A 19,497-nucleotide genomic window follows, 5' to 3' on the forward strand; every position below is an offset into this window, starting at 1 on the left:
CTGATAGTTTCTTCCAGTGAATGGAAACTATTTTTTATTTCTTAGTCATAAAACAGTGGTATCTTTCAACTGGTAGTATCTGGATTCAGAATTTCCTGATAGACTGTCTTATTTTGTGAAGTATCTCTCCAGGCATAGGAAGACGGTGAGGGAAAGAAACAGCCACCTTCCTCGTCTGGAGCTAATAAATCTGATGAAAGGATATTCTAGAGGCAGACAATTAAAAAAACAAAATCCAAACAACAACAATAACAAAAATTGGATCATTGTAAGACTTAGGCAGGAAGAAAAGGATTTGAGGAACTGGAATACGTCTTAAAATAATCTAATCTAGCATCTGTCTTTACTTATAAATGAGGAAATAGATGCAGAGATACGATTTTACTTGTCTGAAATCACAGAGCAAGATAATGGATCCACCTGTCTCCTGAATTCTTACCACAATTCTTCCAGGACTAGGTTTCCATGACCTACAGTCAGTAACCAAGATTTCAAAACTTCTCAGGTCACTATTAAATTTTCGTTTCGTGTATGTCTAGTCTAAACTGCCCATACAGAAGTAAATGACTTGAAGGCAAGGGACATGCCCCAAACAAGTGGTAGAGACTCAATAACCACTTTAAGAGAATTGTATGAATACATGATCACTATCTGAGTGTGCATATATGCACAGACACACCTATAACCACATATAATTTTGATATTCCCCACTACTTGTCTCCTATCCTGGGAGCCATGTGTCCTTCTGAATCTAAATCCAGCCTAATGCCTGGGCACCTGTTTTCACTGACTGAAAGCCTTTTCTATTTTCTACAGCCTCCAGGCAGGCCTCCTCTCTTGAACTATGCTTGGTTTCCCCTTGCCTGCTATGCTGATGTATTTAAATTAGAGACTCTAGTCACACATACATAGTAGATTCATACAGTGGTACTAAGGTAATTACAGCCAATTGGTTGACCAGAACCAAAATCAAATGTTACTGAGGCAGCCTAAGAATCACATTCGTAACAGGTGTAACAGGAGCCTTGTGCCATTTAGGTGGATGATTCTGTCCTTAGGTACTTTCCTACTGGTATACTAAATCATGTGGTTATTTCTGTTAAAACTTAACCCAAATCTCAAGTATATTTTGGAATAACATGGGAGTCACTGAGGCAAATCTTTTTCTGCCTGGAGGAATAATTACCATACGTATGTAGATGGTGGGAAAAAACCTTTAATAATACATGAAGCCATACTGATGCTCATTTTACATGACTGTGTGTGTTTAGGAAACAACACATCTTTGACTTTCATTCGTTCTATTATTTCTCCTTTCTAAAAAAGTTTTTGCATATCTATGTTTTTACCACATTCCTGTACATTGAAAGGGCAGTACTGTAAGGTACAAAAAGTCTTGACCCTGGAATCAGGTAGTTCCAGGATTGAATCTTAGTGCTATCACTTGCCCGCTGTGGGATCAGGTGCAAAATATGTTACCTCTCTAAGCTTTAGTCCCCTCATCTGAAAAATTGGTGTAATAATACCCATTTCAGAGGCAGAGCTTGCAGTGAGCTGAGATAGCGCCACTGCACTCCAGCCTGGGCAACAGAGGGAGACTCTGTCTCAAAACAAACAAACAAACAAAATAATAGTAATACCCATTTCATCAGGCTGTATACAGATTAGATAAGGCTGTAATGTAAAATGCCTGGTCCACTGTTGGTACAACGATGGTAGTTAATTATTATTAACATTGTTTTCTTGTTAATTTATTCCATGATTTCTACAGTGTGTTTTACTGAACTATTGTATCAGTAATGCCCTACATATTTTAATTACCATCTGTGAAATTTAACTTAAATTAAAGGAACAGGTTTTACTGAATAGTCATCTTTTTTGCATCTTAGGAGTATTTTCTTGATCGTTTGAAATATATTTCTGTCAATATATTTTTCTTAAATCTTGTTTAGGTTTATTATTTGCAAAAAATGTGAAAAATATAGTCGGCATCATGGCTGACTATATTTTCCAAAGACAGCTGCCATAACATCTGCCTTCCTCTGTGCTCTTATGCAACGTGACCTTGTCACTCACTCACCCTCTTGAACTTGGACTGGCCCTGAGACTGCTTTGATGAATAAAACATAGAGGAAATGATACTGCACTAGTTCCAGGCCTAGCTCTTAAATAATTTAGCAGCTTCTGCTTCCTGCCTCTTGGGACACTGGCTCTTAGATGTTCCATCTGGGGAACTTAGCCATTGTGCTGTGAGAAGCCCAAACCACAGAGAGAGGCCACAGGGGTACTATGGTCAGTAAGGTCCCGCTGAGCTCCCAGCGTTCAGCCAGCATCCACTGCCAGCATGTGAGCGAGACGTCCTGGATAATCCGTCCAAGGGAACCAGTCAGCCCCAGATGTCATCTGCCGACAAAAGCATGAGAAACCCAAGGGAGAACCACCAACCTGAGCCCAGATGATCCACAGTATTATGACAGAAAATGATAAGGTGTTGTTATAAGCCCCTAAATTTGGGGAAGGTTTATTGCATAGCAACAGATGACCATAATAACAAATATCAACTGAGTTGTATCAGATATCTTTAGCCCTCTAGACCCTCCCTGCCACATAAAACAAATGAAAGTACAGTCATTACGACTTTTCTCTGGGAGTAATGTCAAACCCAAGGACTGGACATGCAACTGAGTCACTTAAAATGTCTGTTTCACAGTCAGGAGTCTTTCTTAAGGAGTCTTGAATAAGGTTAGTTAATTCTTCCAGCTTTTGCATTTTTAATTCTACGTCTAACCTTCCTAAAAGAGAGAGTCCTTTGATGGATCTGGGCAATGTAAACTGAAAAGCTTCTGGTGTTCACCATTCTAGATCCCATTAAGAACACTCACGATTATGGGAAGAGGTAAAAATATCAACATTCATAGGAGTTTGGGAGACTCCCATGGATGACGTTGAGAGGTTCAAGACTTCAGTGGAGGAAGTCACTGCAAAGGTGGTAGAAAGAGTAAGAGAACTAGAATTTGAAAAGGAGCCTGAACATGGGGCTGAATTGCTGCAATTTCATGATAAAACTTAAACAGATGAGGAGTTGTTTCTTATGAATGAGCAAAGAAGGTGGTTTCTTGAGATGGAATCTACTCCAGGTAAAGATACCATGAGCATTGTTGAAATGACAACAAAGGATGTAAAATATTACATAAACCTAGTTGAGAAGGCATCACAGCAGGGTTTGAGAGGATTGGCTTCAATTATGAAAGAAGCTCTACTCTGGGTAAAGTGTCATCAAATGGCACTGCATGCTACAGAGAAATCTTTTGTGAAAGGAAGGGTCAATTGATGCAGCAAACTTCATTGTTGTCTTATTTTAAAAAATTACCACAGCCACCCCAATCTTTGGCAACTACCTTGCTGTTCACTCAAGGCAAGACCCTCCACAAAAAGATTTCAATTTGATGTGGGTTTACATAATAGCATTTTTTTAGCAATAGATATTTTTGAATAAGTTACATTTTTGGACATAATGCTATTATTGAACACTTAATATAATTATTACAGTGTAAATATAATTTCTGTATGCATTGGGAAACAAAAATTCCTGTGAATCACTGTTTTGCAATATTTACTTCATTGTAGGGGTCTAGAACTGAATCTGCAATATTTCTAAGGTATGACTGTATATAAATCCAAGGCATTGTATAACCAACGCAAGTCCTTGTCATTTTGTTCATCAATTCTCATGATACATAACGAACAAATAATTCTCTAAAATCATCCCGAAACTCTCAAATGACCAATTTACATCTGAACATTATGATTGTTGCTATGTGATCAAAGTAAAAGAGAAGGTAGTAGCACATAATCAAATATTTTAAACAAGACTGCCTTCCTAAAATCATCTAGCTTCACAGAGATAATTCTGGTGAGCTGGTTATTTGAAGGAATTTGAACTAGAAATTTTAATACCGGCTTTGGATTTCTAGTTCACTTTGTGCAGACAAACCAGTCATTTGCCTGAGGGTCTCTCAAATTACTTGCCTCTCTACTATCATCATTAACAAGACTGAAGTTCATGCTTTTGTCTATAGAAAGGGATTGCAAAATATTCTTTATATTGTTTCCTCTGCCTACTACAGCAAGTGCTCAAGGATGCTCTGGCTATGAATTTCTGCTGAATAGCTGAATGACCAATAGGAAGGGAGATGACAAGGCCATTAGAATTTAGTAGTCAGAAAAAACTAGAAGTATTTGGCAAAACACCAAGAACACCAAAATATTACTATTAAGAATTAAAACAGCATTATTATATAAAAGGGTCTTCTGAAAGAAATTCCTGGTTTTCTTACTCATGTATTTTTGAAACATGGCCTCAGTCTGTTGTCCAGGCTGGAGTGCAGTGGTGTGATTACAGCTCACTGCAGCCTTGAACTTCTGGGCTCAAAGGATCCTACTGCCTCAGCCTCCCCAGTAGCTGGGACTACAGACATAGGCCACCACATTTGGATAATGTTTTATTTTTTGTAGAGATGGGGTCTCATCTCTACGAAAATGTTGCCCAGGTTGGTCTTGAACTCCTGGGCTCAAGCAATCCTCCCACCTCGGCCTCCCCAAGTGCTGGGATCATGGGCTTGAGCCACTGTGCCCAGCCTGGTTTTCTTATTTAAAAAGTATTTTTGAAGCATGTAACTTAAAATAAAAGCAAACAGCTCACCACTTTCGATCTCCTCTTCATTATCATCCTCTAAGATGTTTGCTGGGGAGGCAGATTCTCCAGCTTCCATCATGCTTCTCAAAGCTTCCAGCTGTTCTGTTAGCAAAAACATGCAAAGAGATGGTGACAGATGCTAGGTGACATACAAACCCTAAGCCTTCATATCAACACTGAGCAGGAGGATATGAAAAGGGAGAGGAAACAGAATGTTCAGGCACCAAGTGCGCCATGTTCCTAAGGTTCAGCAGCGATCTCTCTCTCGCCCGTTCCTGGTGGTCTTGACCTTGTAAGAAACCTGCAACAACCACCTTATACACACATGATGAAGAATTGCGGGGTCATGGGTGAAATGACCAAAATTCTGGTCACCAAGTTTGAGAGGAGGTTCAGTCCTTGTGAAGAATTTAAGGCTAGATAACAAAAGCCCATAATTTGGAGAATCTGGCACAGACCAAGGTTTATGAACAGTCATGGGGAACTGACAGAAAATAGGCAGGTTGGCAACAAAACCTCAGGAAAAAAATATTTGCAACTGATTTAACCGGGATTATGTCCTACTATGCAAAATAAGACTAATATTTTTCTATAAGTCAGAAAGATAAAGGTAAACAAAATAATAAAAATGGGAAAACATGTAGGGACAAACCACAAATCATATATGCAAAAAACTAGTTATTAAAGACACACAAATAACAAAACCCCTAAGGTATCGATTTTTTTCTATGAGTTGAATACACATTTAAAAATGGCCAACAGCCAGCATTAAGGATATTGGTGGGAAACAGGCACTCCTATATATGACTGGTGAAGAGTCTAAGTTGGTAGAACTTTCCTAAAAGAAAGCATAACAAACCATATCACAATATAAAATATGTATATGCTGTGGGTGAATAACTCTAATTGCACCAACTGATTTCAAGGAGAGGGTTGCACAAACATACAAAATAACATTTAAGCATGTTTACGGTAGTGAAAATCCATCAACTTGGGGCTGGTTACATCATGCTATAATAAATGCATACAATTCTATATAATATATGTTAAATTCTATAGAGTGTTTCATACATTAGGATTAAAGTTAGTATGTAGATTTATATCCTGCTGATGTAAGTATACTTACCTGGTTAAATTTTAAAAATTAAAAATCAGTACCATTAATATGATCTCAATTATGTTAAAAATGTGGGTATATACCTAGACATGTACATTATGTACATCTGTCTATAGTATATGAATATGTGTATAATACATGTTAGTGCTGTTACTTTCTTACACTTTTCATTGTCTTGATTTTTCTATGGCATTATTGCTTTTGTAATAAAATAAACTGTCATTAACATAATTTAAAATTTTTCATTTAGAATACTTGGGGGAAAATGCAGTGTAACCATGCCAATATTTGATACCATTAATTCACTGAACTAAGATATACTCTGGAAGAAAATATTTTCAAGGAATCATCCTGGGAGAATAAAAGGAAACATGACTATATAAAATCATTTGTCTCTAGATCTCTCTATTCACAAATACACAGTCATACACTCTTATGTACTTAGTATACCTAGATATGTTTGGAGCACAGGGGCAAACTGAAAAGGGAAACTTATGAGGACTTTAGAGTATGTAATATTATAAAATGCTGGTTCCTTGTATCTTGAGAAATTCTAAAATGCTTCTACTTTCCTCTCATTTTTCCTTGGGCCCCCTCCAAATTTTGACATATGAATATATAAATATGGTTTTCCTACTGCATGAATTAATTGATGTGGAAATTAAACTTAAATGAAAATGTGGCAATCTTGCTCTGAAAAGTACCTGTAACATCACTCCTACACCCTTCCCCCCAAAATCAGTGGTTTTAAAATAAATTGAATTCTAAACAGCTGAAATGTCCACACGTGTTATACATGGTTCCATTATATATGTGTGTATTTCACTTACTTTTTTCAACTTCAGGTTTCAGCCGCTTGTTTTTTATGAGTATTTTTCTTTTGAGGTCATTGGGGGATGGCAAAGGCCTGCCTGGTTCAAGCTAGAGAGAAACAGAAAGAGCTGAATTAAGGAAGGGCTGTGCTTCTCCAATTCTCCTTCCCAGCCCAGGAGGAGCCTGGGAGGCCTGGAAGTGATGCAACCCAACACCCACTAGATGGCAGGCGGCACAGCCTTCCGTTTTCACTCCGCAACCCAAGTTAGCACACTCATTCAGCTTTCCCTTAGACTAGTGCTGCAAACTTGAAATCCACATAGTTTCCAGAGGTGTGCAGAGCTGCTCCAACCTCCCCAGTGGAGCAGGGGTCTGGCCCAGGATGTGCGGGGGAGGGGTTCCTGCTCCCCTGAGGGCCTTGGACCTTTTAAGTATCTGGTAAAGTGCAAGGGACAATTGACAGCTGGGGTCAGAATTGGCTTTCCCAAGTTAAGAGGCCCCCCTAGATCCCCCCAAGGGTCAGGTTTATAGTAAACCTGTCTGCTCAGTAGGCTGACCCAACCCTCAACACTTAAGATTGTGGTTTTGTGGGTTTGATAAGGGAATCAAGAAGAGAGTTGTTCCAATTCCTGGAATCTGAACTTGACTATAGCATCATTTGCTTAGATTCATATATGCAAAGGAGGTGTCCATGTATGCTATCACCTCTGATCTACAGAACCGTCCTGTATCTAGTCATCCATTTCCCATTCCTCCACCCATCTCTCTATATGCCCACCCACCCACCCTTCCACCCATCCATTCATTTTCAAAACTTGCTTTTATACTACTTATTATATGTAAGGCATTGTGCACTCATATGTCTGTCTCGCCTCCAATAAAACCCTTTGTTGAAATGCTGTCTCCTTCCAGCAGCCTGGTGTAAGGAAGATCACTGGCCCATTCCCCAGTGACCTCTCTTGTACCAGGACACCTCCAACAAATAAAGCATCATAGGCCACTTTCTTTTCTAGTTATGTGTTCATGTTTGTGTCCTCCTCCCCCTCCCAAGGTAGAAAGCTCTTTAGCTCCAGGAGCAGGTCTTATTCCCATTTATATTACCTATGCTTCCCAAAACACCTGTCCTGTATTCAAAGGAGAACAGGGTCTAGAGGCAGGGAACATAAGGCCTATTCATGCTGACTTCCTAGAACTAAATCAAATGGAAACACTTCAGCTATGATGGGAAATATCCTCTCCATTTACATGGGATGTACACTGAGTAAATGACTTTATAACTTTACTTCATCCTGTTCACTTACATAGGGCAGACACCAAGTAACCAATGGAAACTTCTAGAGGTATTTAAACCCCAGAAAATTCTGTGACGAGGCTCTTGAGCCCCTCTGCTCAGGCCCCTCCCACCCTGTGGAGTGTACTTTCATTTTCAATAAATCTCTGCTTTTGTTGCTTCATTCTTTCCTTGCTTTGTTTGTGCATTTTGCCCAATTCTTTGTTCAAGATGCCAAGAACCTGGACACCCTTCAGCTGGAAAGAATATGTGCACATCACTTCACTAAGAATACAGTGATCTTTCCACAAAAGCAATCACCTTAACCCAATAAGGAAAATAAACAAAGGGCCTAGGTAAAAATAAATAAATAAAATAAATCAGAGCTGTTTCTTGTTTGGGTTCCCTTAGAAACAGCCTCAGAGAAAAGTATTATTGCACTGGGTCATCTACTTGGAAGGAAACTCCAACAGAGGTGTGGGGAAGTGAGAAAAAGAAGACAGGCGGCCCATCAAGGGTGTGTTACCAAGCAAGTTATCACTGCAGCCAGCTGGAGCACGATTCTGCTGGGAAACCCTGGGAGGCAGAGAAGAGCAGGTGCTCAGGGTTATCCCACCTCAGGAGGGATGAAGCATGGGAGAGGGATGATAATTTCCTGGCACTGCTGGTCTATCTTTCATGTGTGGCAGAGCAGGCTCCAGTGACCAGAGCTCACTCTCAGGCAAGAAGCTGCGGATGCTGGCAGTGGAAAGTCAGGCCAGTGTTCAGGGAAACAGGAAGCACTGTAAGGATATGGGCAGGTCACCTGCAGCAACTGCTTCTGCAAGTTCAAGAGAAGAAGGAAAGGGGGCAAAGGATACAGATATCCTTGTCTCTCATATTTTTTTTCAGTTCCCATAGACATACTTCTGAAAAGAACCTCATTGTTAAACCACCTAAAGTGTTTACATGTAGTACAAAGCACCTTCTTGCTGTCATTTGCTGTGATGTTCTTATGCCACTACCTCAAGCTACCAGGTTTGAGCCCCTCAGGTGCTGCTTGTCAATAGCAGGTCTTTCTACTTTGACTTCATTAGCTGCCTTGGAGCTCATAACATCTTGTGACTGTGGATCTTAATCTCTTGGAGGTCATGGATCCTTATAAAAATGTGATTAACTCTCTAGAATGAGTATATACAAAAAAATTGCATGCAATTAGAATGAATTCATAGATCTCATAAAGTCTATCTATGGAGCACAGGTTAATGTTCTTCGCTTTATGAAGAAATTAGCAGGTGTAAAATGAAGTTCAAAATGCATGTGTAACATTGCCCAACGATTTATTTTGGAGTTAGGAACGTGAACTTCAGGATGCCATGACATCAATTCAGGGCACTTTACACAGCATCAGGCTCCCATGGGTTCTGAATCCTGGGTGCAGAGACAGTTCACCTGGAGGGCTTTTAAAACACCATGCTCAGGCCTGACCCTCCATCAATTCAATCAGTCTCCAAGTGGGGCCCTGGCACAGGTGTTTTTAACAGTTTTGCAGGTGATTCTAACATGTAACTGAAGTTGAGAATGACTGACCTGAATCTGGACTCTTGGCCTGGGTGCTTTATGAAATTTTAAGACTGAGATCTGAAAAACCGTAAGACCCAAAGATCCTCCAAATTAAATTGAACCAGATGTTTATTTTGTATCTCTTTACATCCCTCTGAAGCATGATGTAAGCTTTCTGTACCAAAGAATTTAAATAAATATGAAGATCTTTAGCATCAGTCCTCCAGTACTACTTGACCCTTCAGAAAATTTCAAAACAAATCCATTCATGCTAGAAATATGGTTTGCTAAAAATACATACTGGATGTGATTCAAGCGCTTGTTTCAACAGGAGATCCCCAAATAGATCTTCGCAATATTTGGACATCTTGTACTGTTGATATTTGCTGGAGAGAAAAAAAGTGGCATTTGTAAATTCAAACACCCATTAACTGTCCAAGAATAAAAAGCACCCATTCCTAGGCAATTAAGATTCTCGCTTGGCAAAATGCACGATTGTCCTCTTAATGCTAATGTGAGATGTACCAAAAACTTTAACTGGTATAATTTTAAAAGACGGAGAAGGAGATTCTGTTCCAAAACTAAGACCTGGAAAGAAGAATAAAAAATGTCTTTCAAGTTAATCAAGTCTGATTTTAAATATACTGCCACATCTTCCAACTCAATGGAACTTTAAGGTGTCCCAATCTCTGAACTTTTGTTCGGAACAAGTATTTCTGAAACGCATTAAAATGATTTGGTTTGGTGGGGGCAAGACTGGTTTTCTTTTTTTTTATTTTTATTTTTTTTAATGTTTTTTGCTTTGCGTAAGAGTAGGTGTCTTGCTGGAGGATTATTTGAACTTGGTACTTCACGAAACAAACTACTCAACTATTTAAAAAGATGTAGAGCGGGAGTGGGCATTAGGGGTTAGGAAACACCACCACACAGAGACTTGAGGCAGAATGGATCATTATACCTGCAGTGATTTTCAAAGGAGAGAATTACAGGATATTCTGATGTGACAAATGCAGTTTCCTTGATGGCTTGAATTACATCCTTTAAAGACAAAAAAAAAAATGTTAATGAGAGAAAACAGCAAAAAAATTAAAGCACTCAACACTCTGTATTCAGAGACTATTAATTGAGTCTTTCAGGAAGTCAGTTCCAGCAATTCAGACCTGGAGCCCCCATCTATCTCGATACCTCTAGAGGTTGAGTTCCCTGTGGTTATAGCCAGGGTGCAGTTAATGGTTAATGACAATTTTTAAGCTATCTTTTACTTCTCCAGAATTATGGTACTATTAACTTACAAGAGATTTCACCTAAGTGGCATGCCAGTTTCCGGCTTGTTAATCTGCCAAGCCAGGAGTTCAGAGTCCACCTTTCTTCTTGAGGAGCAGGTGATCTCTGGCACAGAGGCTCTCACTCCAGACCACTGTATGACTCCTCCCCACCTCGTGCAGAAAACTGTGGGCAGTAACCTAAGGACTATTGGAGGCTTTTACTGACTTTCCTCTGTGTTTGGAAATCAGTCTTGGGCTACACTTCATTAACTTGATGTAGACCTCTGTGTACTCATGTGACATTTACAGTATCCCTTGTTTCCTATTAGCCTGGTTACAAGGTCGGGGGAAGGGGTTCTGGTTGGTCAAGCAACATGTAAGTGATCCAGTAAAGTGTTCTGGACCCCCTATCTGTAACACAGAGCTTAATTACAGAAAACAACATTTGAAGGATCTAAACATAATCTTCCCTTTTCACTATTCTCCATGAAATAGGAGAGGTCCTGCCTCTGCTTAGCTTGAGAAAGGAAGGTTTCAAACCAGCACTTCTACAACCAGAGCATCGTATTTGGTAAAAATCCCCAAATTCTTAGTGGTTTGTAGCTAATCATAGGGCAAATCTCGTCATTCCGTTAATCAGAAAAATATTTCACAATAGTTATCTAGGCAAATCCATTTGACATGATAAAGCCCAAGGTTAGATAATCTTGAAATATTTTATTGAAGCATTCCTTATGGTAGTCATTTAGTTATTCTTCCTGGCTGTGCAAATTCATGGCTTCCCACTTGAATATACTCTTGGTATATATCAGGAAGTATTATCTTGAACTCATTGCTGGTCAAAACTCTCCAACATCTTGGCTAAGAGAAATACTATGCATAGCATCTAGACATCTGTGTGTGTGTGTGTGTGTGTGTGTGTGTGTGTGTGTTTTGAGATAGAGTCCCACTCTGTTGCTGAGGCTGGAGAGCAATGGCATGATCTGGGCTCACTGCAACCTCTGCCTCCCGGGTTCAAGCAATTCTCCTGCCTCCGCCTCAGCTGGGATTACAGGTGCTTGCCACCACACCAGCTAATTTTTGTATTTTTAGTAGAGACAGGATTTTACCATGTTGGCCAGGCTGATCTCAAACTCCTGATGTCAAGTGATCCACCTGCCTCCACCTCCCAAAGTGGTGGGATTACAGGCTTGAGTCACCATGCCCAGTGGCACCTGTGTTGTTGAAAATACCCATGGTGATGTTTCATATGTAGGTGGAGGTGAGAACTGCTGCTCCTGGTGTTGTAATATCTATCCTGAGTTACACCAAACTGACAGACAGCTGTAGCTGACATTTGCCAACCACAGAATTTCATTCTTTTGATTTGTCTAACCTCATTATCTTATTCTCTTACTATTTTATTTATTTATTTATTGAGATGGAGTTTCGCTCTTGTTGTCCAGGCTAGAATGCAACGGTGCAATCTTGGCTCACTGCAACCTCCACCTCTCAGGTTCAAGCGATTCTCCTGCCTCAGTCTCCCGAGTAGCTGGGATTACAGACATGCATCACCATGACTGGCTAATTTTGCATTTTTGTTAGAGACAGGGTTTCTCCATGTTGGTCAGGCTGGTCTCCAACTTCCGACCTCAGGTGATCTGCCCGCCTCAGCTTCCCAAAGTGCTGGGATTACAGGCGTGAGCCACCACGCCCAGCCTGTCTTACTCGTATAGGCCCTATTTACCATCTATTTTATTCATGTATTCAATTTACTTTTTTATGCCACCTTGAAGTCCTTTAGGAATAATGCAAAGTAAATAAGCAAATAAGTACATAACAAAAGGAGACACTGTTTTTAAGGTAAGTAAAACTAGGTAAACTCTGCCAGAGAAACCTTGTTACATAACATAGTCACCATTTGAAAGCGGGAAAAGTATCATGAAGGGGACATTCAGTGGAAAAGATCTTTGTCTTGACTTTTTCCTCAAGACTGAAAGAAGACAATATGAAGGTACAATGCTTGAGAAAATGAATCATTTGTTTTCTCTTCTCCATCTCCCTATTTCCTGCATTTTTACAGAGTTTGGAAAAGTCTATGTAATTATTTTAAAAGTTACCTTAAAAAGGATATCTGTACACATTGCTTTCCCATGAGTTATTATTGGTTCTTGGTCTTCACCTTTTCCATCCCAGCAGTCAAGTTCAACACATCTAGGGACATAGTGAAGTTACAATATTGAAACTTTACAATAAAATAGTGTGTATACAAATTAAAAGAAAGACATCAAAATAAGTTGTTTTCTTACAGAACAGAAAATTGAATAAGTAACCTGATTATTTCATGGCATATACAGGTAAAAACCACATTATACTCCTCATCTGGTTGGTATTATCAAAAAGGGATTGTCTGAGTGAGATTAAGAGACTTAAGAAATATAACAAGCATCATGGTTTGGGATGAAATCCTACTTGTGACAAAGCTGCAATAAGGGACAATTTGGGGGCCAGGCGTGGTGAGGCCAAGGCGGGCGGATCACTTGAGGTCAGGAGTTGGAGACCAGCCTGGCCAACATGGCAAAATCCTATCTCTACTAAAAATACAAAAATTAGCCAGGTGTGATGGCTACTTGGGAGGCTGTAATCCCAGCTACCTGGGAAGCTGAGGCATGAGAATTTCTTGAATCCAGGAGCGGAGGTTCCAGTGAGCCGACATCACACCACTGCACTCCAGCCTGGGCAACAAAGTAAGACTCTGTCTCAATTAAAAAAAAAAAAAAAACAATTTGGTTGGGGACAAATGGAAATATGAATGTGGGCTGGATTTTTGATAACATCAAAATTACTTTTAATTTTGATAGGCTGGATGATGTTACTTTGGCCATTACAGAAAATGTTTAGTGATTCACACTCAAGTATTCAGAGGAAGTATGCAAATGGAAGTAGTACCACAGTTAATTTCTTTCAACGTATTTCCATATCCAAAAAAATAGTGAGTTAAAAAAAAGTATTGTTTAATTGATAACCAAGAAAAAAAATCATAATGTAACTACATTTCTTATGTTTCACTTTCATTACTTTTGCCATAATTTAAACCTCAAATGTTTGCCAGTTTCTATAAAACAAAACTATTTTTAATAATTTCTATTCTCAGAGAACTAAATTTTTAAATTTTACATCAAATAAAGCTAATTTACAAATGCCTATAATCAATGGTCAGTTAGCTCAATTTGTTAGAGCATGGCGCTAATAACAAGTACCTATAATCAACAGAAAACTCAACATGATTTCTTACAATATGCATGTTTTCTTTTTTGTGGTTTTGGAGGCATATTTTAAATTTACAGGAAAGAAAAGTCTTTTTACAGTAAAGTCTTTTGGATGACTGTAGATCTTTTGAGGCTGGATCTTACAGGTTTTGCAAATGAACCAGACATGATGTGAAAGAATGAAACAAGTTCAACATGAGCCCAATAGTTTTTCTGGAAGAGATAGTGTCCTTTTCTCAAGGTTAAATGACCATGATAATCCATTAAAGGGAATAAACAAATGTCCTTTTCATCCTGATTACTATTTCCTATTTTTCAGAGAAAAGTAAATTAAACTAAAGGGCATCACACACAAAAAGCAAATTGCCACCTTGAGTTCCTCACCTGCAACCAGCCAGGAGAACCTGTCTGTACATTTCTACCGAAGACTTCCCACCAAACTGTCTGCCAGTCAGATAAGTGTTATGGGAAGAACTGATGAAGTAGTGAGCCAGAGGATGGTCCATTTCTTGGTAAAGTTCTAAACGATCTAGGAAGACTGGGGCATTTTCATCTGACATCAGATATCTGCAAAACCCATCACTTGATATAAGGCCTAGGAGAAAAAGAACATCTTAGTAGCACTTGTAGCTCTGAAGATGCACATTTCATGTTTTATTCGTGGAAGTTAAGGCAGCTTAAATTATAAGGGTAAAAACTTCTTCATAGTCTCTTTCCCAAGAAGCTTCATCTGTCAGAACTTGAATGAAATAAGAGAGTTGCACACTATAAGTAACATAATGAATTCCACAAACAAGTGGCATTTTGCTTTTACATCCATGATGGCAGATGTACATGGTCCCAAGTTCAGAAACACAGCACTGGGGAGTTATGGTGACCAGGGGTCCACGGGACCTGTATCAAGTTCTGCCCTTGCTACTCACTCCTTTGGCTCCTGGGTCTCAGCTCCTTCTTCTGTCAATTGGGGAAAAAGACTGGCCCTATCTGACTTCCAAGATCATCATAATGGGAAATGAGAACAGATATGAGAGGTGCTCTTTAAAAATGGAAAATGTATTAATTATAAGACATTATTGTTCTCACTGAATTGGAAAAGGGATTTTTCTCGGAGATGATGGCGCTTCTGAATTTAAATAATTCAGTTTTCAATTTTAGCTAAAAGTCATGTTATGGGACTGGTGAGAAGAGTATACAGTGGTCATTGAAACGTGGCCCCAAAAGGCACCCTTCATTTCAATCACAGCTTTCTGACATGAGGTAGAGCCCATGTGGTAACGACAGGAGTAACAATCAGTATTTACGCAACTTATAAATGGCTGATGCATCGACAGCTTCAACTTTTTGTTTTATTTAAGAACTTGCAAGTTATGAACTGATTTCAAGCTTACAGAAGTGTTCAAATGATAGCATAATGAATAGCCATGGACCTACACTAGTGTGGTCAGACCTCAACATTTTGCCTTATTTGATTTACAAATAAGGCAAAATTTTTGATTATTTGATTTAAATTTAAAGTAATACATAATTCTTGATGCCACTGAAGCATCCTGTATACCCCACCTCAATTCCATTCCATACCAGATAGATAACTACTACCCTAGTATTGGTGTTTACACCCAAAATGGTTTTGCAATCTTACTACATACGCATTTATCCAAACAACAGGTAGTTTGGACTGTTTTCAATTTTACGTAAAAGCTATCTCACTGTGTGCATTTGCAACTTGCTATTTTTATCTTTATATACCAGTTATATAGGTAGATCTTGTTCATTTATTTTTCACTGAAGGCACAGAAGTCCATATATGAATATATCATAATTTATTATCCATTATTTGGTTGATGTATAGTTAGGTCATTTCTAATTAAAAATGAAAGGAGAAATTTGTATACCTCTCTCCTTGGGCACCTTCATTCATTCTAAAGAGCAAGTACTTTTAGAGGCACCAGGATAGATACAGTGATAGAAGAAACAGGTAAGCCCTGCCTTCATGAAACTTTCATATTATGAGTGACAGAAACAAATAAGTAAACAAATAACTATAATGTCAAAGAAATACTAGAAGGACAGAAAAAGCAGGAAGGAAGGTGATAAAGCATGACAGGATGCCGTGTTAAATATGGGCCAGTGAAAGCACCTCTGAGGTCACGTACATGTGTGAGGAGCAAGCTACACGCACACCCAGGAAACACCAGTCCAGGGAGAAGGATCAGCAAGTGCAAAGACCTTGATGTAGGTGTGTGCATGCCAACATCATTCAATGACAGCAAGACAGAGCAAGTGACCAAGGAAAAATGTAGCTTGAAATGAGGTTGGAGATGGAGCCAAAGGCTACATCAGTTGGGCTTTGGTCCTCACTAAGTGCTTTAGATTTTATTCTAAATGTGTTGGGAAGCCTTTGGAGGGCTTCGAAGGGTGGAATAACATGATTAGATTTGGTTTTAAAAGATTTACTCTGACTGCTGTGTGGAGCATAAATTGTAGGGCACTGAGTAGGAAGGAGAAGGCGTTGCCTGGAGAGGGATGATGAAGGCTTGGATAGTCGGTGATGCTGGAGATAGTGAGAAGTGATTTATTTAGGATTTCTTTTGAGGCTGGATCTTACAGGTTTTGCAAATGAACCAGACATGATGTAAAAGAATGAAACAAGTTCAACATGAGCCCAGTGGTTTTGACTGGGTAAATAATGGTACTATTTTATAGGCTTCGAAAGGAACAGATCTAGGGGTAGGAAGGATCAAAATATGTTGTATATATACATTGGAAATGTCCATTTAGCATCCAAATGGAGAGTTCTACTACAGGTCTGTAGTGTAAGCTGGAGGTTAGGATTGGAGAGTTTAATAGAAGAAATGTAAAGCCATTGGCTTGGATGAGCTCAGGTACACAGTGAGTAGAGATGGAGCAGAGATCTGAGAACTGTGCCGCTCTGGCATCCAGAGTTTGGGAAATGTATGAGAGAGTCTCTAGGGTACATACCTAGCAGTGAAAATTCTGGGCTGTATAAGAGGCATATTTTTCAGTGTATAAACTATTGCCAAAATATTCCCCAAGATGGCTGTACCAATGTAGGGTCTTACCAGAAGTTTATAAGAATGGCTTTGTACTGCATTCTCACCCACACTTGAAAATGACAGACATTAAAATTTCCATCACTTGTGAAATGGTCAAGCTACCCTTTTTGATGTGTCAATGGTCACTTCACAGTCCTTTAAAACTTAGAGGGAATTTGGAAATAAACAAGGACACACCTCAGTCATGACATTTATCACACTGCCACAGAATTGTTGAATCACTTGTCTTTCTCCTTGAACAGATGGCAACTGCCTTCAAGGTTGGGGACATTTCTTATTGTTTTGAATTCCTAGCATCTGGCACAGTGCTTGGCACCCAGTCAGCTCTCTATGAACTTCAAAGAATGAAGGTAGGGAAGGGAAACACTAACCAAATTACTGCATGATGCCCACCACCTTACAAGAAGGGAAAATGAGGCCCCAGGAGGCTAGTTCCTAGCTCAAGGTCACAGGGAAGTGACAAGAATCATATTACCTCCTGCCACTGCAAAGTGTTAGATTTTCTACCAAGTTGTACCACCCTTTGCTGTAATCATAAGCAACGTGAATAAATTACGGTACTCAGAATATTGACAGAGAGGAAAGGAATGAAGCATTCTTGCAAAACAGGTATCTTCAGCCAGAGCAGAAAGTGTAAATGTACAACTACAACCAAACAGAAAACTACTGGGCTTGGAAAAATATCAGGGGTGAAATCATGGAATGCAGAGGGCCAGGCATATCTATAAAGAGGATCCAGATAACATATAGACCATTCAGCCACACTCACTGGCATTAGATATAAAGAAAAATATATATTCTAAAAAGGAGGAAACTGAGGCCTTGAGATTCATGGACATATGGGACTGATGGAACTTGAACCTTCATCTCTCTTTTTTTTTTTTTTTTTTTTTGAGATGGAGTCTCGCTCTGTCGCCCAGGCTGGAGTGCAGTGGCCGGATCTCAGCTCACTGCAAGCTCCGCCTCCCGGGTTTACGCCATTCTCCTGCCTCAGCCTCCCGAGTAGCTGGGACTACAGGTGCCCGCCACCTCGCCCGGCTGGATTTTTTTTTTGTATTTTTTAGTAGAGACGGGGTTTCACCGGGTTAGCCAGGATGGTCTCGATCTCCTGACCTCGTGATCCGCCCGCCTCGGCCTCCCAAAGTGCTGGGATTACAGGCTTGAGCCACCGCGCCCGGCCACCTTCATCTCTTTAAATTCTCCACTGGGACATAAGACCAAAGGCTCTAGCTCAGGTACCCCCAGCTCTCCCTCCCATGTTCTGCAGGCATTTCTCACTGCTATGGGACTGATTTTAAAATTTCTCCCCATGCCTTTCCTTTGACAAATATTTGAGCGAACAACTCTTTGTTTCCAAAGTTTCTTTGAAAGGGGCCAAGGTCCAGAAACACCAGCAATTAGCTAAGGCGATTCCTATTTAACTTCATATTAATTGTATTTATCTTTCATACCAGAGGTTAAATGAGCAGTGAGAGGGCATATCAAATCACATACTAAATTTATTTGGCTTGGCAAAACAAAAGGGAGAAAAAGAAGACATGAAAGTTTTTATATGACAGAAATTATTTTCAAAGATTGCAAGTAGACACTGTATTGGTTGTTTTAATATTTCAAGCAGTATGCAATAATATAATCTAATATAAGAAAGTACATGGGGAAATATCACTATAATATATTTAATAATACAATAAATTTCATAATATACTTCAGTCAACATGGGCTAATTCTGATAAAAGCTAAAATATATATGAACTTAAGAGAAGAAAAAAAAAAATCAGTCATCAATCCACGGCTCAAGGGAGTTCCAAAGCATTTACAGATATCTTTAAAGAAACCAAGGCTTTAAAAGTTGCATGTTTTCTTGTTTTAAAGAAAAAAAGTCCTTTTTCATGTTTATTACCTTTTTTCTTCAAATCTTCATCAGGTTCATACATCTCAATGATCTGCATTGCCCTTTTGGCATCATAAAATGGAAATAAAATTTCATTCAATCGAGGATCTCGTTGATGCTATGATAAGAAAATAACTCCATTTAGGTTGCTATTTCTTGGCCTTGAGGCATTAGACATTACTAAGTTTATAATTTATAAAACAAAGTATATCTAGACTATCATATTTATAATTACAAAGATAGGACTTCACTGCCTTCCTGCCTTTCTCCTTAAAATACACTTCAAAAAGTCCAAATTTGGGAGTACTTTGGGTTAGTCTCCCTGAACTAGAGAGAGAGAGAATGCATTTTTCCCCTTCAAAAGTTGAAGGACACGTAATACAGTGTGCATGTCAATTGTACTGTCTTCCAGTTCCCACACAACAGGGAAGACATTTGGCATAAATGTCTATAAAATGTGAGGTCAAAAGACTTTTAAAAAGCAAACACCAACCCCCCAAAATAGTTCAAATAAATAGGTAATATACTAATTTAAGTGCCCCTCCAAAACCCCAAAAGCAGTAACAACAAAAATCCTAATG

At 39.2% G+C, this 19,497-nt stretch overlaps 1 protein-coding gene across 18 annotated transcripts in view; it reads right to left on the reverse strand.

Annotated features, from left to right (window-relative positions):
* PLCB4 (phospholipase C beta 4) overlaps nt 1-19,497 on the reverse strand; it is a 419,870-nt gene that overhangs the window by 81,309 nt on the left and 319,064 nt on the right. For all 18 annotated transcript variants that reach the window (XM_033185629.1, XM_033185625.1, XM_033185628.1 and 15 more), the window contains 7 exons: nt 18,926-19,034; nt 14,336-14,546; nt 12,803-12,896; nt 10,397-10,476; nt 9,740-9,824; nt 6,644-6,734; nt 4,703-4,798 (listed from right to left, as the gene is read on the reverse strand). In XM_033185629.1, coding sequence (XP_033041520.1) covers nt 4,703-4,798; nt 6,644-6,734; nt 9,740-9,824; nt 10,397-10,476; nt 12,803-12,896; nt 14,336-14,546; nt 18,926-19,034 — 766 coding nt within the window. The remainder of the gene's footprint in view (nt 1-4,702; nt 4,799-6,643; nt 6,735-9,739; nt 9,825-10,396; nt 10,477-12,802; nt 12,897-14,335; nt 14,547-18,925; nt 19,035-19,497) is intronic.

This window comes from Trachypithecus francoisi, unplaced genomic scaffold (genome assembly GCF_009764315.1).
Source record: "Trachypithecus francoisi isolate TF-2019V2 unplaced genomic scaffold, Tfra_2.0 Lachesis_group21, whole genome shotgun sequence".
Classification (NCBI taxonomy): Eukaryota; Metazoa; Chordata; class Mammalia; order Primates; family Cercopithecidae; genus Trachypithecus; species Trachypithecus francoisi.